The sequence below is a fragment of the Aotus nancymaae genome, unplaced genomic scaffold, assembly GCF_030222135.1.
Source record: "Aotus nancymaae isolate 86718 unplaced genomic scaffold, 86718_ANA_hifiasm-v0.15.2.pri h1tg000021l, whole genome shotgun sequence".
Lineage (NCBI taxonomy): Eukaryota > Metazoa > Chordata > Mammalia > Primates > Aotidae > Aotus > Aotus nancymaae.
The window spans coordinates 10,962,664-10,989,803 of NW_026988433.1; the positions used below are offsets into that span (position 1 = coordinate 10,962,664).

Here is a 27,140-nt window from a genome sequence, read left to right on the forward strand (position 1 = left end):
GTGATTTGCTGCCTTCCTCCCCATCACCTATATCTGGCATTTCTCCCCATGCTCTCTCCCCAACTCCCCACCCCACCGACAAGATTTTTCTACGACCTGGCGTCCAGAGAGCTGGGAACTTGCTGCCCGTGCACGTCCGCAGCGCGGTGCAGCTGCTGAGTGGCAGCGCCCCTGAGCCCAGCGGCCTGCAGACCCCAGCTCTTTTAACTTCAACTCAGGATGCTGTTTTTTTGTTTGTTTGTTTGTTTGTTTTTAAGTTTGACGGACAAGCCAGCGCCCGAAACAATTCCAAAAGGGGAATATCTAAGCCAGAGTTTTCTTCTCTGTCAAATGGGGAACAATTCCTGTGCCTCAGAAACTTGTGACAATTTAAAAATGGCTATAGCAGGGCGCCGTGGTTCACGCCTGTAATCCCAGCACTTTGGGAGGCTGAGGCGGGCGGATCACGAGGTCAGGAGATCAAGACCATCCTGGCTAACACGGTGAAACCCCATCTCTACTAAAAATACGAAAAATTAGCCGAGCATGGTAGCCGGCGCTGGTAGTCCCAGCTACTCAGGAGGCTGAGGCAGGAGAATCGCTTTAACCCGGGAGGCAGAGGTTGCAGTGAACCGAGATCATGCCACTGCACTATAGCCTGGGCAACATAGCAAGACTCCGTCTCAAAAATAAATAAATAAATAAACATAAATAAAAATGGCTATAAGGTGCTTAGCAGGGACGCTGGCACAAAATGAGCACTAAATAAACGTGCCACAGGTTGGAGGATTTGGATCATCCAGACCAGAGGTGCCTAGAAATTGCCAATAGTCTACCACTTTTGACCTGCAGAAACGTCAACTTCACACGGCACAACCTAACTTACAGACACCTCTAGAAAACTGTCAAAGTTTCCGGGGCTCAAAACCAGTCTGAGGTGGGGGGTGGCAGTGCAGCAGGAGAGCCAGTGAGGCCCCTGAGCCAGAAACACCCATCCTAATCCTAGCAGGGCGTCTAGAGTCCTCCACGGCCATTCCTGCACTCTGTTTGTTTTATTGTTGTTTGTTTTGTTTTTTGAGACAAAGTCTTGCTCTGTCACCCAAGGCTGGAGCGCAGTGGCGCAACCTTGGCTCACTGCAACCTCTACCTCCCAGGTTCAAGGGATTCTCTTGCCTCAGCCTCCTGAGTAGCTGGGACTACAGGTGCCTGCCACCGTGCCCTAGGCTAATTTTTGTATTTTTAGTAGAGACGGGGTTTCACCGTGTTGGCCAGGCTGGACTGGAACTCCTGACCTCAAGTGATTCACCTACTTTGGCCTCCCAAAGTGCTGGGATTACAGGCGAGAGCCACCAATCTGGCTCTGCACTGGGCTTTGAAGCTAGTTTCAGTTCCAGATTTGGGTGGGGGATGAGTACCCTTCTCCACCCTCCTCCTGACAAGGGCCTCCTGAAGGGAACAGAGGGCTCTCACCAAAATGGCCACACTAACTTCTTTCCAAATGTCTGTAAGGAAAAATGGGCTGGATGTCTGGCAGCTTTCAGGCGTGAGTTCTAGATTTCCCTCCTACTACTGCTCCCAGTGCTGGTTGCAAATGTTTGAAAGTTCATCCTTTGAGTTGCCTTCCTTTATCTAAAGACTTGTCTCCTTGGTAAGTTTACATGCCCAGCCACCTTTTTCTTTTTTTTTTTTTTTGAGACAGGGTCTGGCTCTGTCACCTGGACTGGAGTGGAGTGGTGACATCATGGCTCACAGCAACCTCAACCTCCAGTGCTCAAGTGATCCCACCTCAACCTCCCAAATAGCAGGACCACAGGCACACACCACTGCACCTTGCTAATTTTTTTTTTTTTTTTTGAGATGGAGTTTCGCTCTTGTTACCCAGGCTGGAGTGCAATGGCGCGATCTCGGCTCACCGCAACCTCCGCCTCCTGGGTTCAGGCAATTCTCCTGCCTCAGCCTCCCGAGTAGCTGGGATTACAGGCACACGCCACCATGCCCAGCTAATTTTTGTATTTTTAGTAGAGACGGGGTTTCACCTTGTTGACCAGGATGGTCTCGATCTCTTGACCTCGTGATCCACCCGCCTCGGCCTCCCAAAGTGCTGGGATTATAGGCGTGAGCCACCGCGCCCGGCCCTAATTTTTGTATTTTTTATAGAGATGGGGTCTCGCCATGCTGCCCAGCCTGGTCTCGAATTCCTGACCTCAAGTGATCCTCCTACCTGAGCCTCCCAAGGTGCTGGGATTACAGGTGTGAGACACCATGCCCTGTTTTTATTTTTGTCTTTATGTTTACCTATATTTTATCAGAGACACACATTGGTGTGATCACCGCTCACTATAGCCTCAACCTCCCCTGCCCAAGCTATCCTCCCACCTCAAAACCAGTCTAGGGTGGGGGTGGCAGTCTCCCAATTAGCTGTGACCACAGGTGGGCACCACTACGCCCAGCTAATTTTTAATTTTTTGTAGCGATGGGGCTTCCCTATGTTGCCCAGGCTGGTCTTGAACTCCTGGGCTCAAGCAATCCTCCCACCTTGACCTCCCCAAATGCTGGGATGACAGGCATGAGCCACCGTGCCTGGCCAGTGTAGATCCTTTTAAGTTTAAAAAGGTTGAGCCTCTATAGGCTCTTTTAACCTGAAAGTTCATGTCTTCAGTTGAGAGTTATTTTATTATATTATCTAATTGACTATCTTCTCCCTTTTATTTTTTCATTTGCTTTCTGGAACTTCTTTTAGATATTGAACTTGTTGAATCAACCCTCCATTTATATTACATTTTCTCATTTTTGCCTTTTTGACCCACTAAAGAGAAAATTTTACCAAAATTTTAAAAGTTATACTTCATTTCAGGCTGGGAGCGGTGGCTCATGCCTATAATCCCAGAGCTTTGGGAGACCAAACTGGGTGGATCACTTGAGGTCAGGAGGTCAAGACCAGCTTGACCAACATGGTGAAACCCCGCCTCTACTAAAAATACAAAAAAAAAAAAAAAATAGCCAGGCATAGTGGCATGTGCCTGTAACCCAGCTACTCAGGAGGCTACAACAGGAGAATTACTTGAACCCAGGAGGCAGAGGTTGCAGTGAGCCGAGATTGTACCATTGCACTCCAACCTTGGCAACAAGAGCAAAACTCCGTCTCAAAAAAAAAAAAAAAAAAAAGTCCATGCGTGGTAGCTAATGCCTGTAATCCCAGCACTTTGGGAGGCAGAGGCATGAGAATTGCTTGAAGCTGGGAGGCGGAGGTTGCAGTGAGCTGAGATTGTGCCACTGCACTCCAGCCTGGATGACAGAGTGAGACTCCTCCTCAAAAAAAAAAATTATACCTAATTTCAGAAAAATTTCTTAGAGGTCTTTCTTACGTTCTGAGTTACTTTTTTTTTTTTTTTAATAGCAACAGCATCCTACTCTTGGTTCATGTATGCAATATTGTCTCTTATCTCTCCCAGAAGAATATTTTGAGTTTATTTGAGGTTATCTTTTGCTCCCTGAATTGTTTATATTTCTTTTTTTCTCTCTCTCTCTCAGTTTGTTTTGAACTCCCTCTTCATGTTGGAAGCTTTCCTCAGAAGTCTGGAAAGGAGCCCGTGAGGATGACTGATAGGATCGGTGTGTCCGACAGGAGCCTGGCCTGTCAGCGAGTGAGCCAGTGGGTGGCCAGGCGGCTCTCTGGTCGGAGGCTTCTAAATGTCAGTATCTGGAGGTCTTCTCTGTGGGTGGTACTGATTGCCCAGGGGAGGACCTCCAATTGCCTTCTGGGAATGTGTGTCTGGCTGCTCAGTTTCTGGAGCAAGGTCAGGGAAGAGGGCAGTCATTTTGCTGTTTGCTCTGCCCACTGCCACTAAATCTCTCTGCTCTCAGCCTCTGGCAACTCACTCACTCCCTGCACTCATTCTATGCCATCCCCAGTTCTGGAGCCTCTTTGATTTAATTTCTCCAGAAGCTAAACCTGGAGAGGGAGAGAGCTAGTCACCCAAGACGGCACAAGACGGGGATGAGAACCTGGATGTCCCCTCCCTATGGCAGCACTGACGCCTCCAATTCCTGAGACTTCCTGGGATTCCAGGAGCGGACCAGCCTGCTTTCACTGGGATCTGCTTCTGTAGGTTTGGGGCTACAGGTGTTGTCTTATTTCATTAAATATGGATTTTTCTCCTTCTGTTTCTTGTTATCTTGTACTTTAAGGATGATTTGGGAGCAAAAGGGGTGACCATGTTTTTCCCATAGTAAAACATAACTGTTTCACTATGTAAAACAAAACATAGTAAAAACTAACATCTAGACAGTTTAGTAAAATTTTGAATGATTTGCTAATGTTGTAAAAATCGTGACATTTCATATTATAGAGACATAAGAATGTTAGGATTGGCCGGGTGAGGTGGCTCACGCTTATAATCCCAGCACATTGGGAGGCTGAGGTAGGTGGATCATTTGAGGTCAGAAGTTCGAGACAAGCCTGGCCAACATGGTGAAACCCGTCTCTACTAGAAATACAAAAATTAGCCAGGCGTGGTGGCACGCACCTGTAGTCCCAGTTACTTGGGAGGCTGAGGCAGGAGAATCGCTTGAACCTGGGAGGCGGAGGTTGCAGTGAGCCGAGATCATGCCATTACACTTCAGCCTGGGTGACAGAGTGGGTCTCTTTTTCAAAAGAAAGAAAGAAAGAAAAGTTAGAATTTTTCTGAACTATCAGAACACCTGACGACACTGAGCCCTTATTTCCACATAACAGCAAGCAACGAGCTCAGGAGCAGCTATCCTCTTAATTTTTTTATTTTTTTTGAGATGGAGTTTTGCCCTTATTGCCCAGGCTGGAGTACAACGGAGTGATCTCGGCTCACCTTCCGAGTTCAAGGGATTCTCCTGCCTCAGTCCTGGGATTACAGGTATGCGCCACCATGCCTGGCTAATTTTGTTTTTAGTAGAGATGGGGTTTCCCCATGTTGGTCAGGCTGGTCTCAAACTCCCGACCTCAGGTGATCCACCTGCCTCAGCCTCCTAAAGTGCTGGGATTACAGGCGTGAGCCACCATGCCTAGCCGGTGTCCTCTTTATTTTTATATTATTTAACTTTTTTTTTTTGAGATGGGGTCTCGCTCTGCTGCCCAAGCTAGAGTGCAGAGGCTCAATCTCAGCTCACTGCAGCCGCAGCCTCCCAGGTTCAAGCAATTCTACCACCTCAGCCTTCCAAATAGCTGGGATTACAGGTGCACTACCACGCCCGGCTAATTTTTGTATTTCTTTTTTTGAGACGGAGTTTCGCTCTTGTTACCCAGGCTGGAGTGCAATGGCGCGATCTCGGCTCACAGCAACCTCCGCCTCCTGGGTTCAGGCAATTCTCCTGCCTCAGCCTCCCGAGTAGCTGGGATTACAGGCACGCGCCACCATGCCCAGCTAATTTTTTTTGTATTAGTAGAGACGGCGTTTCACCGTGTTGACCAGGATGGTCTCGATCTCTTCACCTCGTGATCCACCCACCTCGGCCTCCCAAAGTGCTAGGATTACAGGCTTGAGCCACCGCACCTGGCCATAATTTTTGTATTTTTAGTAGAAACAAGTTTCATCATATTGACCAGGCTGGTCCTGAACTCCTGACCTCAGGTGATCCACCCTCCTTGGCCTCCCAAAGTGCTGCAATTACAGGCGTGAGACACCACACCCAGCTATTTAATTTTTTTTATAGAGACAGGGTCTCTCTATGTTGCCCAAGCTGATCTTGAATTCCTGGGCTCAAGGGATCCTCCTGCTTTGGCCTCCTAAAGTGCTGGGATTACAGGCATGAGTCACCGTGCACAGCCTGACTGTCCTCTTTATTCATTTATGTATTTATTTATTTTGAGATGGAGTCCCACCCTGTCACCTAGGCTGGAGCGCAGTGGTGTGATCTTGGCTCACTGCAACTTCCGCCTCCTGGGTTCAAGGGATTCTTCTGCCCCCTCCTCCCCAGTAGCTGGACTACAGGCATGTGCCACCATATCCAGCTAATTTTTGTATTTTTAGTAGAGACAGGGTTTTGCCATGTTGGCCAGGCTGGTCTTGAACTCCTGACCTCAAATGATCCACCTGCCTCGGCCTCCCAAAGTGGTGGTATGGGTCACTGCACCCGGAAAAGTTCTCTGTTTTTAATGTACAGTTCCAGGAGTTTTGACAAACATATACAGTCAAGTGACCACTACCACAATCAAGGTACAGAACAGGGCTGGGCGCGGTGGCTCACGTCTATAATCCCAGCACTTTGGGAGGCTGAGGCAAGCAGATCACTTGAGTTCAGGAGTTTGAGACCAGCCTGGCCAACAAGGTGAAATACAAAAATTAGCTGGGCGTGGTGGCATGCGCCTGTAATCCCAACTACTTGGGAGGCTGAGGCAGAACTGCTTGAACCTGGGACGTGTAGTTTGCAGTGAGCCAAGATTGCACCACTGTAGCCCAGCCTGGGCGACAGAGTGAGACTCTGTCAAAAGAAAAAAAAAAAGATATAGGACAGGACAGGCACCAATGGCTCACAGCTGTAATCCCAGCACTTTGGGAGGCTGAGACGGGAGGACTGCTGGAGCCCGGGAGTTGGAAACCAGCTTGAGCAAGATGGCAAGATCCTGTCAGTACAAAAAAAATTATTTAAAAATTAGCCAGACATGGTGGCATGAGCCTGTGGACCCAGCCACTCAGGGGGCTGAGGCAGGAGGATCCCTTGAGCCCAGAAGTTCAAGGCTGCAATGAGCTGTGAGTGTGCCATTGCACTCCAGACTGGATGACAGACAAGACCTCATCTGTTAAAAAATATACCCACGGCTGGACGCGGTGGCTCACACCTGTAATCCTAGCACTTTGGGAGGCCGAGGCAGGCGGATCACTTGAGGTCAGGTGTTCAAGACCAGCCTGACTAACATGATGAAACCTTGTCTTTACTAAAAATGCAAACAAAAATTAGCCCAGTGTGGTGGCACGTGCCTGCGACCCAGCTACTCAGGAGGCTGAGGCAGGCTTGAACCCAGGAGGCGGAGGTTGCAGTGAGCCAAGATTGTGCCATTGCACTCCAGCCTGGGCAACAGAGTGAGACTCCGTCTCAAAAACCAATTAAAAAAACAAACACACACACACACACACACATACACACATATAGACACACACACACACATATAGACACACACACATATATAGACACACACACACACATATATAGACACACACACACACCCCGGTTCCAATGCCAATCCTCACCCCCATTTCCCTCTTGCCTCTTGCCCTTTGTAGTCAGTCCCTCTCTCTGTTCTAGTCCCTGGCAACTACCCAACTGTTTCTTGTTCCCATTGTTTTGCCTTTCCTAGAATAGAATCCTTCAAAAAGTGGCCTTGAGACTGGCTTCTCTCACTTAGCACACCGCATCTGAGATTCTGCCCTGCTGCTGAGTGTATCTGCAGTCCATTCCTTTTTATTGCTGCGTAGTATTTCATTTTATGAATGTACCACCTCATGTTTATACATTTGTCAGTTGAAGGCCATTTTAGTTGTTTCTAGTTTTTGGTGGTTATGAATAAGACCACTGTAAATATTTACATCCAGATTTTTGCAATTCTTTAAAATTTAGAGATAGGGTCTTGCTCTGTTGCCCAGGCTGGAGTGCAGTGGCATGATCACATCTACCTGGGGGACTGAGGTGGGTGGATCATCTAAGCCCAGGAGGCTGAGGCTGCAGTGAGCCATGAACACACTACTGTACTCCAGCCTGGGTGACAGAGCAAGGCCCTGTCTCAATAACAACAACAAAATAAGAGAGCTAAAAAAGAGAAAAGAGGCTGGGCATGGTGGGTCACCCCTGTAACCCCGGCACTTTAGGAAGCCAAGATGGGCAGATTGCTTGAGGTCAGAGACCAGCCTGGCCAACATGGCAAAATCCCATCTCTAGTTAAAATATAAAAAATGGGCCAGGCGCGGTGGCTCACGCCTGTAATCCCAGCACTTTGGGAGGTGGAGGCGAGTGGATCACGTGGTCAGGAGTTCAAGACCAGCCTGGCCAACATGGTGAAACTCCGTCTCTACTAAAAATACAAAAATTAGCTAGGCGTGGCGGCACACACCTGTAGTCCCAGCTATGCTGGAGGCTGAGGCAGAATTGCTTGATCCCAGGAGGCGGAGGTTGCAGTGAGCCGAGATCGCACCACTACACTCCAGCCTGGTTGACAGAACAAGGCCCTGTTTCAACAAAAAATAAAAATTAAAAAAAAAGAGAAAAGAGGCTGGGTGTGGTGGGTCACGCCTGTAATCCTGGCACTTGAGGAAGCCAAGATGGGCAGATTGCTTGAGGTCAGAGACCAGCCTGGACAACATGGCAAAACCCCATCTCTGGTAAAAATATAAAAATTGGGCCGGGTGTGGTGGTTCATGCCTGTAATCCCAGCACTTTGGGAGGTGGAGGTGGGTGGATCACGAGGTTAGGAGTTCAAGACTAGCCTGGCCAACATGATGAAACTCCATCTCTACTAAAAATACAAAAATTAGCTAGGCAAAGGTGGCACGCACCTGTAGTCCCAGCTACGCAGGAGGCTGTGGCAGGAGAATCACTTGAACCTGGGAGGCAGATGTTGCAGTGAGCTGAGATATCGCGCCACTGCACTCCAGCCTGGGTTACAGAGTGAGACTCTGTCTGTTTTTTAAAAAAAAAAATTGTGCTTGCTTTGGCAGCACATATACTAAAATTGGAACAATACAGAGAAGATTAGCATGGCCCCTGCGCAAGGATGACACGCAAATTCGTGAAGCGTTCCATATTTTTAGAGAGCCAAATCAAGAACGAACTGCCATTCACAATTGCTACAAAGAGAATAAAAGACCTAGGATTGTAAAGGACCTCTTCAAGGAGAACTACAAACCACTGTTCAATGAAATAAGAGAGGACACAAACAGATGGAGAAACATTCCATGTTCATGGTTAGGAAGGATCAATATCGTGAAAATGGCCATACTGCCCAGAGTAATTTACAGATTCAACGCTGTCCCCATCAAGCTACCAATGACCTTCTTCACAGAACTGGAAAAAACCACCTTAAACTTCATATGGAACCAAAAGAGAGCCCATATGGCCAAGTCAATTCTGAACAAAAAGAACAAAGCTGGAGGCATCACACTACTGGACTTCAAACTATACTACAAGGCTACAGTAATCAAAACAGCATAGTACTGGTACCAAAACAGAGATATAGACTAATGGAACAGAACAGAGGCCTCAGAGGCAACACCACACATCTACAACCATCTGATCTTTGACAAACCTGACAAAAACCAGCAATGGGGAAAGGATTCCCTGTTTAATACATGGTGTTGGGAAAACTGGCTAGCCACGTGCAGAAAGCAGAAACTGAACCCCTTCCTGACACCTTACACTAAAATTAACTCCAGATGGATTAAAGACTTAAACCTAAGACCTAACATCATAAAAACCCTAGAAGAAAATCTAGGCAAAACCATTCAGGACATAGGCATAGGCAAGGACTTCATGACCAAAACACCAAAAGCACTGGCAACAAAAGCCAAAACAGATAAATGGGACCTAATCAAACTCCACAGCTTCTGCACAGCAAAAGAAACAGTCATCGGAGTGAATCGGCAACCAACAGAATGGGAAAAAATTTTTGCAATCTACGGATCTGACAAAGGGCTAATATCCAGAATCTACAAAGAACTAAAACAGGTTTACAAGAAAAAAACAAACAAGCCCATTCAACAGTGGGCGAAGGAGATGAACAGACGCTTTACAAAAGAAGACATACATGAGACCAACAAACATATGAAAAAATGCTCATCATCACTGGTCATTAGAGAAATGCAAATCAAAACTACATTGAGATACCATCTCATGCCACTTAGAATGGCGATCATTAAAAAATCTGGAGACAACAGATGCTGGAGAGGATGTGGAGAAATAGGAACACTTTTACACTGTTGGTGGGAGTGTAAATTAGTTCAACCATTGTGGAAGACAGTGTGGCGATTCCTCAAGGACCTGGAAATAGAAATTCCATTTGACCCAGCAATCCCATTACTGGGTATATATCCAAAGGATTATAAATCGTTCTACTATAAGGACCCATGTACACGAATGTCCATTTCAGCACTGTTTACAATAGGAAAGACTTGGAACCAACCCAAATGCCCAACGATGATAGACTGGACAGGGAAAATGTGACACATATACACCATGGAATACTATGCAGCCATAAAAAATGATGAGTTTGTGTCCTTTGTAGGGACATGGATGAACCTGGAAACCATCATTCTCAGCAAACTGACACAAGAACAGAAAATCAAACACTGCATGTTCTGACCCATAGGTGGTTGTTGAACCATGAGAACACATGGACACAGGGAGGGGAGCATCAAACACTGGGGCATGTCGGGGGGAAATAGGGGAGGGACAGCAGGAGCAGAGGAGTTGGGGAGAGATAGCATGGGGAGAAATGTCAGCTGTAGGTGATGGGGAGGAAGGCAGCAAATCACACTACCATGTGTGTACCTATGCAACAATCTTGCATGTTTTTCACATGTACCCCAAAACCTAAAATGCAGTAAAAAAAAAATTAGCCGGTCATGGTGGCACATGCCTGTAATCCCAGCTACTCAGGAGGCTGAGGCAGGTGAACTGCTTGAACTAGGGAGGCAGATGTTGCAGTGAGCCGAGATATCGCACCACTGCACTCCAGCCTGGGTTACAGAGTGAGACTCTGTTTAAAAAAAAAAATTAGCTGGGCATGGTGGCACATGCCTGTAATCCCAGCTACTCAGGAGGCTAAGGCGAGTGAACTGCTTGAACCAGGGAGGCAGAGGTTGCAGTGAGCCAAGAAAGCCCCACTGCACTCTTGCTTGGGCAACAAAATGAGACTCCGTCTCACACAACAAAACACAACACAACAAATCAAGAAAAAAGAGAGAGTTCTTTATATATTCTGGATACAAGTCTTTTATCAGATATATGTTTTGCAAAGATTATCTACCAGTCTATCTGCTTCTGTTTTCAATCTCTTATCAGTGTCTTTAGCAAAAAGCTTTGCTTAACCCCAAAGTCACAAAGATTTTCTTCTGTTTTCCCCTAGGATTCTCAGTTTTATGTTTTACGTTTTGGTCTCTGACCCATTTTGAGTGAATTTTGTGATAAGGTGCAAGGTACACATTCATGGTTTTGGCACACAGATGTCCAGTTATTCTAGCATCCTATGTGGGATATTTGAAGTTATTGTTAACACGGTCAGTACTCTGAAGGCTCCTGGGGTTCAGGGGGTCAGCAAGGGGACCTCTGGTCCAACTCTGCAGTTCAGTCCCCTGCCTCGTATGCCCCTCAAACCTAACAGCTGGGGCCTGTTGCTGTTGTTTGCTCGCAGAAGACTTTGTTTCTGGTCCCTTTACCTCTTCTCTCTCTTCCTGAAATCTGCATAAAACAAACCATGAAAGGGCAGGGTGGCCTCGCGGTCTGGCAACGTCCCTTTGAAAATAAACAAGTGCAGAAACTGAAAGGCAGCAGCTACCTCTGGGGACTACTCGGGAAAGAGTTCAGGGCTGGTGCATCCGCCGCGCGTGGCTCTCTTGCCCCGGCCCGGCGGCAGGTCGGATGTGGAAAAACCGAACAGGATCCTGATTGCTTCAGATGTCGCCTCTGGCCAGAGACCCTGATGCCGCTGCAGCAAGCACCTAATTGTATGTAGGGGGTGTGGGTAGAAGAGTTTCATGACTGAACAGCCCTCAAAGGTTTGTACAGTTTTCCTCACAGGTCCAGATCTAATTGGTTCCCACACAACCCTGGGAGGTGGGCAGGTCAGGGACAGCTACCTTCATCTTACACATAGGAAACATGAAGCTCAGAAGGGTGAGGAAATAGATGGGTGTGGGTTTTGAATTTTTATTTTTGAGTCAGAGTCTCACTTCGTCACCCAGGCTGGAGTGCAGTGGCGCAATCTGGGCTTACTGCAACCTCTGCCTCCTGGGTTTAAGTGATTCTCCTGCCTCAGCCTCCGGAGTAGCTGGGATTACAGGCCCCTGCCAACATACCCAGCTAATTTTTATATTTTTAGTAGAGATGGGTTTTCACCATGTTGGCCAGGCTGGTCTTGAACTCCTGACCTCAGGTGATACACCCACCTTGGCCAGCCTCCCAAAGTGCTGGGATTACAGGCATACCATGCCTGGCCACTCGGCTAACTTTTGAATTTTTAGTAGAGACAGTCTCACCATGTTGCCCAGGCTGGTCTCGAATTCCTGACCTCAAGTGATCTGCCTGCCTCGGCCTCCCAAAGTGATGGACTTACAAGCATGAGCCACTGTGCCAGGCCTTTTTTCCCCTTTTTTTTTTAAGATAAGGTCTTGCTCTTTTGCCCAGGCTGGAGTGCAGTGGCACAATTTTGGCTCACTGCACTCTTCAACTCCTGGGCTCAAGTGATCCTCCCACCTCAGCCTCCTGGGTAGTTGGGACTAGAGGTGTGTATCACATGCTTGGTTAATATTTAAATTTTTTTGTAGAGATGGGGTTTGGCCATGTTGCCCAGAATTTATAATTCTCCCCACCCCATCAGCTGGAAATATCTCAAATGTCCAAAGAATGGATAGCACATTGTAGTACACTCACCCCATGGAGTATTTTCCAGCAATGAGAATGTATGGCATACGCTCTCACACACCAGTGTTGAATCTCACAAATATTGTGTTGAGTGAAAGAAGCTAGACACACAAGAGCACATACTACATCATTCTGTGAATGCAAAGCTCGAAAATAAGCCAAAGAAATCGGTGCAGGTAGAAGTCAGGGTATCAGCCACACTTAGCGGGGTAATGACTAGACAGGGATAGGAAGGTACTCTCGTGGCAAGATGGCTAGAGAGGGTACCCTTCCTGCAGTCCAGGAAGTAAAAATTCCGTTGCTGAAAGATTCTTTGTCTCAGTGCTAATTTTTCTTTGCAACACCGAGAGTCTAATCCAACAGAAGGGGACTCAGGATTAGTGCTGTTACACAGGTGTGTGCAGTGGGTGAAAAATCATTGAGCTACACTCTTACCTGTTGATTAAAAATTCAGGGCTGGGTACAGTGGTTCATGCCTGTAATCCCAACATTTAGTGAGGCCAAGGTAGGAGGATCACTTGAAGCCAGGAGTTCAAGACTAGCCTGAGCAAATGGCAAAACCCAATCTCTACAAAAAATCAAAAAAATAAAAATAAAAAAATTAGCTTCCCTGGGGCCGGGCGCGTTGGCTCACGCCTGTAATCCCAGCGCTTTGGGAGGCCAAGGCGGGCGAATCATGAGGTCAAGAGATCAAGACCATTCTGGTCAACATGGTGAAACCCCATCTCTATTACAAATACAAAAAAAAATTAGCTGGGCATGGTGGCGCGTGCCTGTAATCCCAGCTACTCAGGAGGCTGAGGCAGGAGAATTGCCTGAACCCAGGAGGCAGAGGTTGTGATGAGCCGAGATCGCGCCATTGCACTCCAGCCTGGGTAACAAGAGCGAAACTCCGTCTCAAAAAAAAAAAAAAAAAAAAAAAATTAGCTTCCCATTGTGGCACACACCTGTGTGGTTCCAGCTGCTCAGGACCCTCATTCAGGGTCTCACTCTGTCACCCAGGCTGGAGTGCAGTGGCGCCATCAGGGTTCACTGCAACCTTGACCTCCCAGACTTATGTTATTCTCCCACTCAGCCTCTCAAGTTAGCTGGGACCACAGGCCAGTTCATGGGCTTACTGAGAAGTAACCCCATTGTAAATTGAAGAGCATCTGTACTCGACTCTGTTGTTGTATGGTGAAAGCAGCCAGGAACAATATGTAAATGAATGAGCATGGCTTGTTCCAATAAAACTTTTTTTTTTAAAAAAAATCAGGTGGGTGGTGGCATGCACCTGTAATCCCAGCTATTCTGATGGCTGAGGCACAAGAATCACTTGAACCCGAGAGGCAGAGGTTGCAGTGAGCTGAGATTGCACCACTGCAGTCCAGCCTGGGCAACAGGAGCGAGACTCTGTCTCTAAATAAATAAATAAATAAAAAACAGGTGGTCAGCCAGATTTGCTGATTCCTGGTCTGCTGGAAGACAGGCTGGGTTCCGAAGCCTCCTTCACTGAGTCCCTACAGGACCCTGTTCAAGTCGCTTCCCTGGCCTGAGTTATCCTTTCTGTAAATCGGGAGGCTGATTCCCTGCTCTAAACTACCTTTGGGGTTGCCAGGAGGTCAGATGAGCTCATCACACAGGGAGCCCAGAGGGAGAAAAGAGCAGGGTTAAGAGCCTCTTGAGGTTCTCCGAAGCAAAGCAGATTGCTTTTTCTGCCTAGGTCTGGAGAGAGAAAGCCATTGACCTCAAGTCACCCAGTGCATCCATGGGTACAGAGTCCCAGGGGCATCCCAGAGGGAGCCAGGACCCACAGGCTTGGCAGCAGATCCTGGTCCTTGCCACCCTGAGTCTTTCCCCAACCCCACCTGTGGAGACACAACAACAGTGGAAGAGAGACTGGAAAAATGAGTCTCTAATAGGCTGTTCCTTTGAGCCCCCGGCCAGAAGCTATTTGGGTCTGCTTTAATGACTGAGCAGCCAGTGCCCAGCGTAGGGACGTGCTGTCTGACCTCTAGCTCTCTGCTCAGTCAGGCACGTCTTTCCTTCCTGTTCCGGGGTGGGCTTATCCCACAAGGCCTGACTCAGGCTGTGTCGCATCTGGGGTTTGCTGTGTCGATGACTCCAGTGTCAATCACTTGGGGAAGAGGCGGGTCTTCAGAGAGTAGAGTGTACTGAGGGCGAGCCCAAGGCAACCAGAAGTGGGCCGTTCTTCTCTTCCCTGTGCCTCTTGCCCTCGGAACTGGTCTTCCGAAGCTAGAGGTGCGTGAGGATAATAATTATAAAGTAGCAGCTAACATTTGAGATTCACCATGTGCCAGGGCGTGCCTTGAGTGCTTTACACGTATTCATTTAATCCTCACAACAACCTTAGTAGGCACTATTACTCTCCCCATCATACAGATGAAGAAACAGGGACCCAGAGAAGTTAAGATACTTGCCTGAGGTCACACTGCTGGGGAGTGGTGACGCTCCGCATGTTGAAGACTACAGATGGGGATGCCTCACTGGTCAAAAACAGGTCCATATGGACGAGTGGGGGCTCACGTGGGGTAAGACCCAGTGAAAACTTGCCTAAACCATCAAGGGGATTTATTGGCTCACAAAATTGAGACGTTCATGGGAAGTGCTGGCTTCGGGGCCAGCTGGGGCCAAGGTTCAAATGCTGCCCTCAAAAAGCACACACTCACTTTCAGCCCTTTCCTGTGCTGCTTTCATTCTCAGGCCGACTCCTCCCCACGTGGAGGGAAAGATCGCCGCAGGCCTCCATTTGAGCAACTCCAGATGCTCCAGCAGAATTCTTTCCCACCAGTTCCCACAGAAACCTCAGGGCTGACTCTCATTGGGCCACGTGCTCATCCCTGAACCAATTGGGGTAGCCAGGAGGCGGGACCATGGTGATTGGATAGGACTGGGTCACATGGCCACCCTGGGATAGGTGCCCGCCCCACTTAAGGTCTGGGGAAGGAGGGCGACCCCTATGGGAAGAAGAGGGAAACAGAACTGGATAGACAAGGCCAATGGTTGTTTAATCTGAGGCTTTGGAGGAAACACGCATTCTTCACTCAGAGGAGCGAGAGAGGGAAGTTGGACTTGACCTTTAGGGTCTGCAGTCCATCCTCGGCCCCACCACGGACCTCTGTGATATTTGTTGCCTTGGCATAGACTGGAACTTTGACCTGAGCCTTCTCTGCCTACCTTCTCAAACCTATCCCTTCCCCACCCCACCTCCCTGCCTACTGACCGCCTTCACATTGCCTGGGGGTACGTGGGCCCTGTTGCCAACTGCTGGCCCCCTGCTTGGCCTATTGTTCCAGTTCCCTAGTTGCCCTGCTCCCACCTCCAGCCTAGTCTTTTCCAATCCATGCTATTCATTGGCAACACGATCCCTAGTCCAGCAGAGCCTTGGCTCAGAAGCCTCCAGCCACTCCTTTGTGACAAAAAAGAAAACAAGCTGCTTAGTCCCATGCCTGGTATTCCTCTGGTGTCCTAGGAGATCCCCTGACCCCTGCCCATCAGAATGTCTGTATCCCCTAATTCCAGATTGTGGTCGGTACCGTAATGCAGTGAGGCTCACTTACCTGCCTGGGGGTTAAGGGTCAAGTCTGAGTCATTGCTGTCCAGGGCCCAGCACAGCTCAACCAATGCCTGCAAAGCCCACGTTTCTAGCTCCTGGGCATGACTGCTCCTCGAGGAAGGGAGGTGGAAGAGGAAATTAGGCCGCTTCAAGTGAGAGACACAGAGGAAGTTACATGGAAAAAACTGAGAAATAGTGATCTAGGTGGGTGGAGACATGGGAGGTGGGGGAAAGGGCAGGAGAGATGAGGGAGGGACGCCGATCCAGAGTGAGAGCTGGGAACAGGCAGGCAGAGGGGACAGAAAGGAAGCTCGGGAACGTGTGCCAGTTCAGGCATTTTTTTTCCTTAAGCAAACAAGGCCTGTATGATTTGTGTTTTGTCAAGCTGAACTTTCCATATCAGGAGTTTATTTAGCTGAGCAACCAGTTCTGTTAAAAACACTGGAACATGTTAGAAAGGAACGGGTAGGGAGGAGAGCCAGACAGAACAAACAGGAGAGAGCATCTGCCTGCAGGCCAGGCCAGGCGCAATGCAGCTTGGCTCAGACCACTGACTTGACACCCCCACCCCTGCCAGCTCCTTTTAGGGGCTGAGCCAGGGCTGGGTGAGGCTGGACAGAGGTGGGGAAGTCAACTTGGGGGAGAGTCTGGGCCGAGAGGGACAGGGCCCTGGGAAAGGTCTGGTTCTAGCCCCACCGTATAAGTCACTAGAGGCCATTAGGACAAGTCAAGCCAAGGTTGCAGTCCACTCATGCACTGACGCCCCTGAGTCCCTACAAGCCAGAGCCTTCTCAGACAGGGAAACCGAAAACATGTCCCTGCTGGAACCCAGGCCTCGGGATAGAGGGATCGGGTGTCACTATTTTTTTTTTTTTAATATATAGAGTCTTATTCTGTTGTCCAGGCTAGCATGCAGTGGTGCGATCTCAGCTCATTGCCACCTCCGCCTCCCAGGTTCAAGTGATTCTCCTGCCCCTGCCTCCCAAATAGCTGGGATTACAGGTGCGTGCCACCATTCCTGGCTAATTTTTCTATTTTTAGTAGAGACAGGGTTTCAGCATGTTGGCCAGGCTGGTCTCGAACTCCTGACCTCACATGATCCACTCTTCTTGTAATCAAAGTGCTGGGATTATAGGCATGAGCCACTGCACCTGGCCTCAGGTGTGGCTTTTAACCTGGGGTCCTGACCGGGCATGAGAGCCCCGCAAGGGACTGTCCTGCTGCTTCCTCGCCTGCACAAGGTGGCTGACAATACCTGACCACAGAAAGGAGCGACTAGTGGCTTGCCTGGCATCCAGCTGGTGTTTAATAATGGCAGCTCTCATGACTGTGGAAGGCAACAATTCCTGTGTGCAAGGAATTCATGTGTCTTGTAGAATCAGGGCCACATGGCTGTGCAGGAGAGGCCAGAGCAGCCAGCGAGGGACATCATCACCACCAATCTGACTTGACTCCTATTTACAATGGAACAAAACCACAAGGTATTCAGGATTTGAAATTTTTATTTTCTGAAATGAAACCATTGTACATTGTACAAACCATATCTACTGATGGAATAAATAAGTGAAAAATTATACTGCTGTACAACACACCAAAAAAAAATCTTGGGGGGGGGGAAATTAGGTAACGGTGAAAAAAGGTCTTTACCCCTCTAACCAGGTCCTCAGCGATAATGAACATTCCAAACCATGACACCGTTTGCTAATGGGAGGTCACCGCCCTAGAGGAATCGGCCCACAGCCTTCCGGGCTGTGGGTTTAAGTGCCAGCACTTGTGGAATGTGTAGCCGCAGCTTCCCCGACTTCAAGTTTTGAGGGGAATTAGGTTTGCCCTGGGAGCCCTTGAGGCCACAGGGCCTGATGTCCACTGAAGGCTTTTGCTGGGGATCCCCCGCCCCTGGCTCGAAGCTGAAAGGTCTTAGATTCTGTGGTGGGGGGAGGGCGAGGGGTGCAGGGTGGGTCGGGGGCAGCAGCTCGGGGGAGCAGCTGCGCCAGGGAAGGAAGCACATGGGATTTTTGCAGTCTCGTCATTCTGCATGGAAGGCCTTCTTGGCCAGCGTGGAGTGCAGGGTTGCTGGCGCTTTGCCTGGCGTGGCCGTGGCGGGGCCCAGCTGGTCCCGATCGCTGGCCCATTCCTACCTTCAGGCACTTCAGAGAAAAACTAGTGACAGCCTCGGGACGGTGGACGTCGTCTGAGTCCTCACCTGCGCCAACTCCCCTTGCCTGTCCAGAGAGGCCGCGGCGAGCGGCAGGGCCACCTACGCCTGTTTCTGTGGATGTGTCTGTTTCATTCTCCTTCAGCTGTCTTGGTTGTAGCCTCTCGTTTCCCAAAAAAGAAAAGGAAATAAATATCCAAATTCATCTCTCAGCAAGATGGAGTTTCGCTGCAAAGAAAAACGTGACTCTACGGGATCTGGAGGTCACGCCGCCTTGAGATGCGTGGAGAGGAACCGCGTCAGGTACGCAGTTCTCAACAAAACTGACTGCCTACGGGGCAAAAGTGGTAAGTACGGGAATTTTTTTTTTAAGACAGAAACCTTTCGGCATTGCTAACTTCAACATTAAGATTTTCAAAGTTGTTTTTTTTTTTTTTTTCCCTTATTTCAGGAGATATTTTGCATGAGGTATTTGAAATTCAGGAACATTTTGATTCTTCTTGAAGTGCAGGAAATAGACAGGATCCCTTAAAAAAAATAAGAGCCTCACCCTCAGAAACTCTTAGAAAATGGAATCCGGCAGACACTTCCCGTGATGGTCAGGAGAAAGATCCACACATCAAAGGTGGTACCTGAATATGCACCAATTAGCCCCAGAAAACAAAACCCGCGACCCCCACCCCCCCAGTAACACACAACTCAAAGGGAGTCAGAACTCCAGTGCAGTAAAGAAAGCTTAGGAAAAGGTTTAAGGTCTGAGGAGTCCATATATTCATTAAGAGCAAACCAGGCCTCAGAACCAAACGATTAGGCAGTTCGTCCTCGGGGCGTCCCGTTCAGTGAGTGGAAGCTGTGCCAGCGCAGGTGTGGGATGGGAGGGAGGGGAGACTGCATCTCTCCTTTCTGGAGGGTGTGCAAATCTTTCCAATTCCTCGACGCCTTGTTTGCAGCCTTCAAGGCCCAGCCATCAAGGCCTGCTCCCCGGTGGGGACCGACGGCACGTTCTGGGGATGAGACATGGTTCAGCTGTTGGCTCTGAGAGTCAGAACAGCCTACGAATGGGAAAGCATGTGGATTCTGACCGCTGCGATCCTGCCTCTCGGGGCATGGGCTGGGGCATCGGGGGAGGCGGAGGGCAGCAGGTGACTGTGGATTTGAAATCCAAGCGACGTCCTATGTGAGAAAGTTCAGCACCAGCTAATCCTGCCGCCAGCTCCCAGCCTCCCCGGCGCACTCAGTGCCTTCAGGAGACAGCCTGCAGTCAGCCAGAGAAGCCATTTTGTATCCAGAGGTCTGGGAGAAAGCAGTGATGGGATGGTGGTGGGGGTGAGGGCAAGAGAGAGGAAGTGCCAGAAAATTCCAAGGGCTTTGCATGTCCATCTAGGCCATGGTGGGCTCGGAGATGCCCAGCCCTAAAGGCCCCAAGGAAGGGAGGGTACAGCGGGCGCCCAGCCTGGACCAAGGAGCAGAGCCCTTGGGGACTACGCCTGGCACCTGCGCGTCCTTGGGCCCTGGTGCCTGATGCTTGGGGCGTGCATAAGGTCCCGTGCACCTGAAAACCAGGTGGGCTAAGGAGCTCCCCTCCTCCACCCTGCCTGCTCCGATCAAGTCCTGGGGCAGGGAGGAGAGCGGTGAGAAGGATGGCAGCTGCCGCCCGAACCAAACCACGAGGGCACTTTGCAGAGGGGAAATGCAAAAGCCACCAGGATACATGCCAGAGGTCACCTCAAGGGCACAAGGCACAAAAAAAGAAAGCGGAAGGAATCGGTTGAACAGTGAAAAGCCCCGCCGGAAAGCGTTCCTGATCGGTACCACCCTCCAATAGCTTATATCGTTACATAGAGAAGTGGGAAAAAATACAGCAGCAACACAAATGGAATCCTGGCTTCCGAGACAAGGTGCAGACACTCCTGAGCTGCCGCCCCGCCTGCCTCCCCAAGGACAGTCCCTTAAAGGTTTGAGTGTTTTGCTTCACAGCAGAGAGTTCTTCAGTGTCTGAGAAGTTCCGCCGTTCTGGGTCTTCTTGGATTTGCACTTGGTAAACTTGAAACGTTAGTAGTTCTGTTCGCACCCAAGAGGAATCACTCGGGTAAAGTTGCTCTAGAATTAATTGCTGATGTACCTTCCATGAAACATGGATCGGAGGCTTTCAAGCATCGTCTACATCTCTTCGGAGTTTTGTTGAGAGGCCTCTAGTTTCATCTTTTTAGAGGGTGGCACTCCTTCCAGATCCTTGGGGAGAGAAGAAAAGGGGAACACAGGTTAATATGCCAGGAGAGCAAGTGAGGCCAGTGTGAGGCCGAAGGTCAGCCCAGGAAGGAACCGAGGGAGGGCGGCTTTGTGGTTCAGACCAGCAGTTCTGGACCCGAGGCCCAAGCATGGACTCCAGAGGGTTCGAGGACCTATGGAGACCCTCACACCTGAACTCCTCCTGGAGCTAGGGAGCCCAGTGTCCCCTGGCCCCTGCCTGGCCCTACCACATGCCAATGGCTGGTAACCCAGGAGCGTTTCCGACACTGCTGCCTGGGACTCCAGGCCCTTCCACTCATTCAGACTGGTCCAGGAGTTCCTGTCATCAATCTTCCCATCTGTGATTAACTGCTAGGGTGATTACAGTTTCAAGTTCACCTTTCCAAGTTCTTTTGTTGTCGTTGAGATGGAGCCTCCCTCAGTCACCCAAGCTGCAGTGCTGTGGCGCGATATTGGCTCACTGTAACCTCCGCCTACTGGGTTCAAGTGACTTTCCTTCCTTAGCCTCCCAAGAAGTTGGAATTAGAGGTATGCACCACCACACCTGGCTAATGTTTTGTATTTTTAGTAGAGATGGGGTTTCACCATGTTGGCCAGACTCGTCTCAAACACCTGGCCTCAGGTGATCTGCCTGCCTCAGCCTCCCAGAGTGCTGGGATTACAGGTGTGCTATTTTTTTTTTGTATTTTTGGTAGAGACAGGGTTTCACCATGTCTCCATGTTTCGCCATGTTGGCCAGGCTGGTCTCGAACTCCTGACCTCAGGTGATCTGCCAGCCTTGGCCTCCCAAAGTGCTGGGATTACAGGCATGAACCACTGCGCCGGCTTTTTCAACTTGTTTTTACACTTTTTTTAGAGACAGAGTCTTGCTTTGCTGCTCAAGCTGGGGTACAGTAGCCATCATAGCTCACTGCAGCCTCAACTTCCTGGGCTCAACAGATCCTCCCGCCTCCGCCTCCTGAGCTGCTGGGACTACACGCATGTGCCACCACGCCCGGCTAATTTTTTAAAAAATTTTTTGTAAAGATGAAGTCTTGCTATGTTGCTCAGGCTGGTCTCAAACGCCTGGGCTCAAGCAATCCTCCTACCTCAGCCTCCCAAACTGCTGGGATTATAGGTGTGAGGCATGGTGCCTGGCAATCTCTCCAGGTTCTAAGGCTGTATCTCAAAGGCCCAGACCCACTCTGCCACGCAGACCCCTGCTCCTCCAGGGCTGGGCACGATGCCTGGCCTGGACTCTCAGCATCTGCTGGGTGTATACACGTGTGTGCGTGTGTTATTCTGGGGGAAAGGGTCTGTAGATGTCACTGAATTCCCAAGAAACCCAGGACCCCAAAAAAGGTTTAACACTCACTCATCCATCATCCATCGTCTTAGCATCTCAAACCTAACCTGTCACCTGAGACCAAGTTCCTGGCCGCAGCCATCCTAACTGGTGTTCCCCATAAGCCTGGGAGAAAGCCCCAGGCCTGGACAGCCCCCTGAAGCCCCTCCCCACCTGCATCCCCTGGCCTCTGGCCTGGCTGATGTCGCAGCCTCCTTGTGGCCAATGGCATGGCCCCAGCAACCTTCCTCCGACAGAAACCACATGCAAAATACAAAGCACTCCACCACTTTGCCACTGACTTCTGAACAAACCCAGCTCCTTGCCAGGACCGAGAAGGCCCTAGTGACCAGCCCGGCTCACTTCTTCCCGCGTCTGGCCGTTGTCTTCCTCCCCCACCAGGTTCTCACCTCCTTGGCCACCCCGGCCTCTCGTTTGTTCTTCAAGCTGGCTCCTGTCTTGAGGTCTGCGGGCCTTGGTCTGCCCCTGCCTGGAGAGCCCGCCGCCCCAGTCCTGGGCACTCCTTTGTGTCGGCACTGCTGACGCAGCTGCAGAGCCCTCCACCCACGGCCTGTTCTGCTTTTTCTTTTTTTTGAGAAGGAGTTTCACTCTTGTCACCCAGGCTGGAGTGCAATGGCGCGATCTTGGCTCACCGCAACCTCCGCCTCCTGGATTCAAGCAATTCTCCTACCTCAGCCTCCCGAGTAGCCGGGATTACAGGCGCCCGCCACCACGCCTGGCTAATTTTTGTATTTTTAGTAGAGATGGTGTTTTTCCATGTTGGCCAGGCTGGTCTCGGACTCCTGACCTTGTGATCTGACATCGGTACAGGCCTGAGCCACCGCGCCTGGCCCCCGTTCTGCTTTTTCACGTCACCCTGTTCCACTCTCTTACGACACTTAGTGGGACTCTGTGACTTGCTTGTGTCTGCTTATCCTGGCCCTACTGTCAGCCCCATCAGGGCAGCGAGGGACTAGGTACAGCCCCTGCACAGTGGGTGCTCAGAGATAAATGTCGCAGGGGAGTAGGACGTGCGATGGACTTGCAGATATGGTTATGTAAGCCCCTTCTGGGGGACGCCGGGAGCAGGGACCACAGGGAGTCAGGAAGGCTGCCTGTCTGTACTCTCTCTCCTTTTTTATGTATGTATGTATGTATGTATGTATGTATGTATTTAGAGACAGAGTCTTGCTCTGTTGCCAGGCTTGAATGCTGTGGCGTGATCTCGGCTCACTGCAACTTCCACCTCCTGGGTTCAAGCGATTTTCCTGCCTCAGCCTCCCGAGTAGCTGGGATTACAGGTGCACACCACCACATCCAGCTAATTTTTCTATTTTTAGTAGAGACGGGGTTTCACTATGTTGGCCAGGATGGTCTCGATCTCCTGACCTTGTGACCCAACCATCTGGGCCTCCCAAAGTACTGGGATTACAGGTGTGAGCCACCACGCCCGGACCTGTATTTATTTTTGAAACAGGGTCTTACTCTGTCACCCAGGCTGGAGTGCAGTGGTATGATCATAGCTCACTGCAGTCTTAACTCTCAGGCTCAAGCGATCCTCCCACCTCAGCTTCCAGAGTAGCTGGGACTATAGGCATGCACCACCATGTCTGGCTAATTTTCTTTCTTTTTTTGGAGAGATGGGGGACTTGCTATGTTGCCCAGACTGGCCTCGAACTCTCGGCCTCAACTGATCCACCTGCCTCAGCCTCCCAAAGTGCTAGGCTTACAAATGCGAGCCACTGCGCCTGGCCAAAAATGTATTGCTTGAAATGTCAGGCTGTCTGCTTTACTGGAATACATCTTCCATCTCACTCACACACCTAGCTCCATGGGACAGTATGTGTGTCTGTGAAAATGATGGAAGAGGCCCAATTTCAGGTCTGGGTCTCCAGGAAGCAAGAGTAGGGGTGGTGGGGGCAATGTGAGATTGGGGACTCCTGGCATTTCCAGGCACTGTGGGGGAACACTGGATGCTCTCAGGGTGTGGATCAAAGTTTCAAGCTGAGCTTTTCTCCACTGAGCTCAAGAGGCCCAGAGATCCCAGCTGACAACGTTGGTCTTCCTATAAATCACCAGGCTTTGGCTTCTACTGTTTTTAACTAGAAGGGCTCATGCTGCGCCTGCGGTTCCGCAGCTTGCTTTTCTCACTGCACACTGCAAGAACGTTTATCATAACCTGGAAGGCCCAACCATGCTCTTCTAAACAGCTGCACCCTAGCCTGTCTCATACAAGACCCCAGATTTCTCTTTTTCCTTCGGAGACGAAGTTTCACTCTTCTTGCCCAGGCTGGAGTGCAGTGACGCGATCTTGGCTCACTGCAACCTCTGCTGCCTGGGTTCAAGCCATTCTTCTGCCTCAGCCTCCCGAGTAGCTGGGATTACAGGTGTGCTACACCCGGCTAACTTTGTATTTTTAGTACAGATGGGGTTTCTCCATGTGGGTCAGGCTGGTCTCGAACTCCCAACCTCAGGTGATCCACCTGCCTCAGCCTCCCAAAGTACTGGCATTATAGGCGTGAGCCACCGTGCCCAGCGACCCCAGATTCCTCTAAGCAACTCCTTTGTACTAAGGCATGTGGAGAGGGTTCCGCAGGGTGAGTTCTTAGAAAGGGAGCTGCCAATCAAAGGGTTTAAAGATTTTGAAGTGGCCGGGCGTGGTGGCTCACGCCTGTAATCCCAGCACTTTGGGAGGCTGAGGTGTATGGATCATTTGAGGTCAGAATTTGACAGCAGCCTGGCCAACATGGTGAAACCCCATCTCTACTAAAAATACAAAAATTAGCCAGGCATAGGGGTAGGCACCTGTAATCCCAGCTACTTGGAAGGCTGAGGCAGGAGAATCGCTTGAACCCAGGAGGTGGAGGTTGCGGTGAACTGAGATCATGCTACTGCACTCCAGCCTGAGTGACAAAGTGAGACTCTGTCTCAAAAAAACAAAAGTCTAGAGGATTTTTTTTTTGTTTTTTTGAGACAGACTGTCGCTCTGTTATCCCAGCTGGAGTGCAGTGGCACATGGCACAATCTTGGCTCACTGTAACCTCCGCCTCCCAGGTTCAAGTGATTCTCCTGCCTCAGCCTCCTGAGTAGCTAGGACTACAGGCACACACCACCATGCCTGGCTAATTTTGTATTTTTAATAGAGACAGGGTTTCACCATGTTGACCAGGCTGGTCTCAAACTCCTGACTTCAGGTGATCCGCCCACCTCGGCCTCCAAAAGTGCTGGAATTACAGGCGTGAGCCACCACGCCCGGCTGAGTCTAGAGGGTTTACAGTGAAAAATCCTAATGGTGGTCGTGGCCAATGACGCTTCGATATCTTCTGTGTCCGCTCCATGCTAAGTATTTGCCCACGTTCTCCCATCGAATCCTCACAGTGGCCCCAAGACAGTTCTGTGATCCCATTTTGGGAGCTGGGATTCAAACGTGGGCCCGACTCTGGGAGGCTTGCTCTTTACCACTGGGCCCACTGCACCTGCGCTGACTCACTCAGACCAGATTCCAGCACAGTTCTGACCTGGAGAGGGGCCCGTGCCATGCCAGTGGGGTCAGCGGCACCATTCCACAGGATGCCCCCCACTTAGGTTTCCAAAGTCTTGTCTTCTCAGCTCTAAAGCTCGCCGATTTGGGGGTCACTGAGATGAGGCAATGCTTGTGAGCCCGAACAGACAAAACGCAGAAGCTGAGGCTGGGTTCAAGGTCCTTCCTCCTCCTCTGACCCAGAGGCTCCTTGAGGGCAGAGGCCACAAGGCTCATTATCCCTCGGCCCCGGAGCCCAGGGCAGGGCACGGGACTGTGTTCATGTACATCGCCCAGTGGACAAATGACAGTTTCAACAGTCCAACGACAAAACAACAAAACACAACAACGAAACGCCTTTCAACGTACCCCCAACAACCCAACAGGCTCACGGCCGATCTGGCTGCCCCTCTGAGACCTCGAGCGAGGTACCTGAGAGATTGCAGACGTCTCTGTGGCCAGACCCGTGTCTCCAGACTGCTGCCGGTCTACTTTCTCTGAGCTGTTCATCGAATGTTCCATCGAGGACTGTGAGTTCTGCTCATCAGAAGCATCTGCGGGAAGAGCAAGAGGACAGGAGCGGTTTTCAAACACGTCAGCGGCGGGGCCAGACAGGCCAAATACTAAAAAACCTTGAACCGGGTAGTTTTAGGGCCAGTGTTCTTTGAAGGTTACAGTGAGCTGGGGGCCGGGGAGTCTCTTGCTGATTTTTCAGTGGCGCTGTTTCCAGCAGCCAGGCCACACACAGGCCCTGGGGTCTGCAACCCTCTGTTGCACACTTAGCTGCCAGGGGCCCTGGGAGGCGAACGGAGGAGGCTGCAGTCTCCGTGCAGTGTGCACCCAGCTCCCCCTGGCGGCCGCAGTGCGCACCAACAATCATGGCTGTCAATTCCTCTCTCCGGAAGCCAAGGTGGCTTCGTCTTCCTCCTTTAAAGAGCCTGCCTTCTCCTCCTGGGGAACATCAGAGGTAACTCACCTTTTGTAAACATATCTCTTAATAATATAGGCATTTTTTCAATTGCCAGAGCAATGACTGATCATTGCAGGAAACAGAAAAGTACAGAAAAAAAAAAAGTTAAAAATCACCTGTCACCACCCAGGGACCACCTCACTAATGCTGTAGAGGATTTATTCCCATCTTTGCAGTTTTTTCTCGCTACATGCATACAATTTTTCTCCTCTTCCCAAATGGGGATCACATGGTATTTCGGAGGAGTTTTTCGCGTCTTTAAAGATTCTTTAAATATCACAGCTTACAAGATGGCTGCACACCATTCCATCAGGCAATTGCCTGTTGAATGAACCCAGTTATTTGGGTGATTCCTCATGCCTCAGTCTTCCTGCTGCTCCACCCCACGTTTCTTCAGCAGAAGGAAGGGGCAGGCTGGGTGGGGCGGGGGGTAGGTGCAGCTTGGGAGGAGGCAGTGGTTTTTCCTAAAGCTTACTGGGCACGGGGCCAGACACTTGTGAAGGGGGCAGCAAAAATCCTAGCCAAGGCACCGACACCACGTTACCCTGATGTTAAAAAGCACACTAAACTGATCGGGTGCAGTGGCTCACTCCTGTAATCTAGCACTTTGGGAGGCTGAGGTGGGTGGATTGCGAGGTCAAGAGATTGAGACCACCCTGGCCAACATGGTGAAACCCTGTCTCTACTAAAAATACAAAAATTAGCTCGGCGTGGTGGTGTGCATCTGTAGTCCCAGCTATCCGGGAGGCTGAGTCAGGAGAAACGCCTGAACCTGGGAGGCAGAGG

At 50.1% G+C, this 27,140-nt stretch overlaps 1 protein-coding gene and 1 non-coding gene across 5 annotated transcripts in view; one reads left to right on the plus strand and one right to left on the minus strand.

The window, feature by feature from the left end:
* The first annotated feature begins 8,644 nt into the window (after window positions 1–8,644).
* On the plus strand, window positions 8,645–8,751 carry LOC135276304 (U6 spliceosomal RNA). The gene has a single exon (XR_010343872.1). It is a non-coding gene; the product is annotated as a U6 spliceosomal RNA (small nuclear RNA).
* Window positions 8,752–17,619: 8,868 nt separating this feature from the next.
* The window catches only part of BCL7A (BAF chromatin remodeling complex subunit BCL7A), a 38,233-nt gene continuing 28,712 nt past the window's right edge, over window positions 17,620–27,140 (minus strand). For 3 of the 4 annotated variants that reach the window (XM_021673389.2, XM_012476948.2, XM_012476947.2), the window contains exons 5-6: window positions 25,754–25,938; window positions 17,620–20,522 (exon numbers count right to left, since the gene is read on the minus strand). In XM_021673389.2, coding sequence (XP_021529064.2) covers window positions 20,451–20,522; window positions 25,754–25,938 — 257 coding nt within the window. In that variant the 3' untranslated portion in view covers window positions 17,620–20,450. The remainder of the gene's footprint in view (window positions 20,523–25,753; window positions 25,939–27,140) is intronic. The other variant, XM_021673390.2, reaches the window with a different exon arrangement.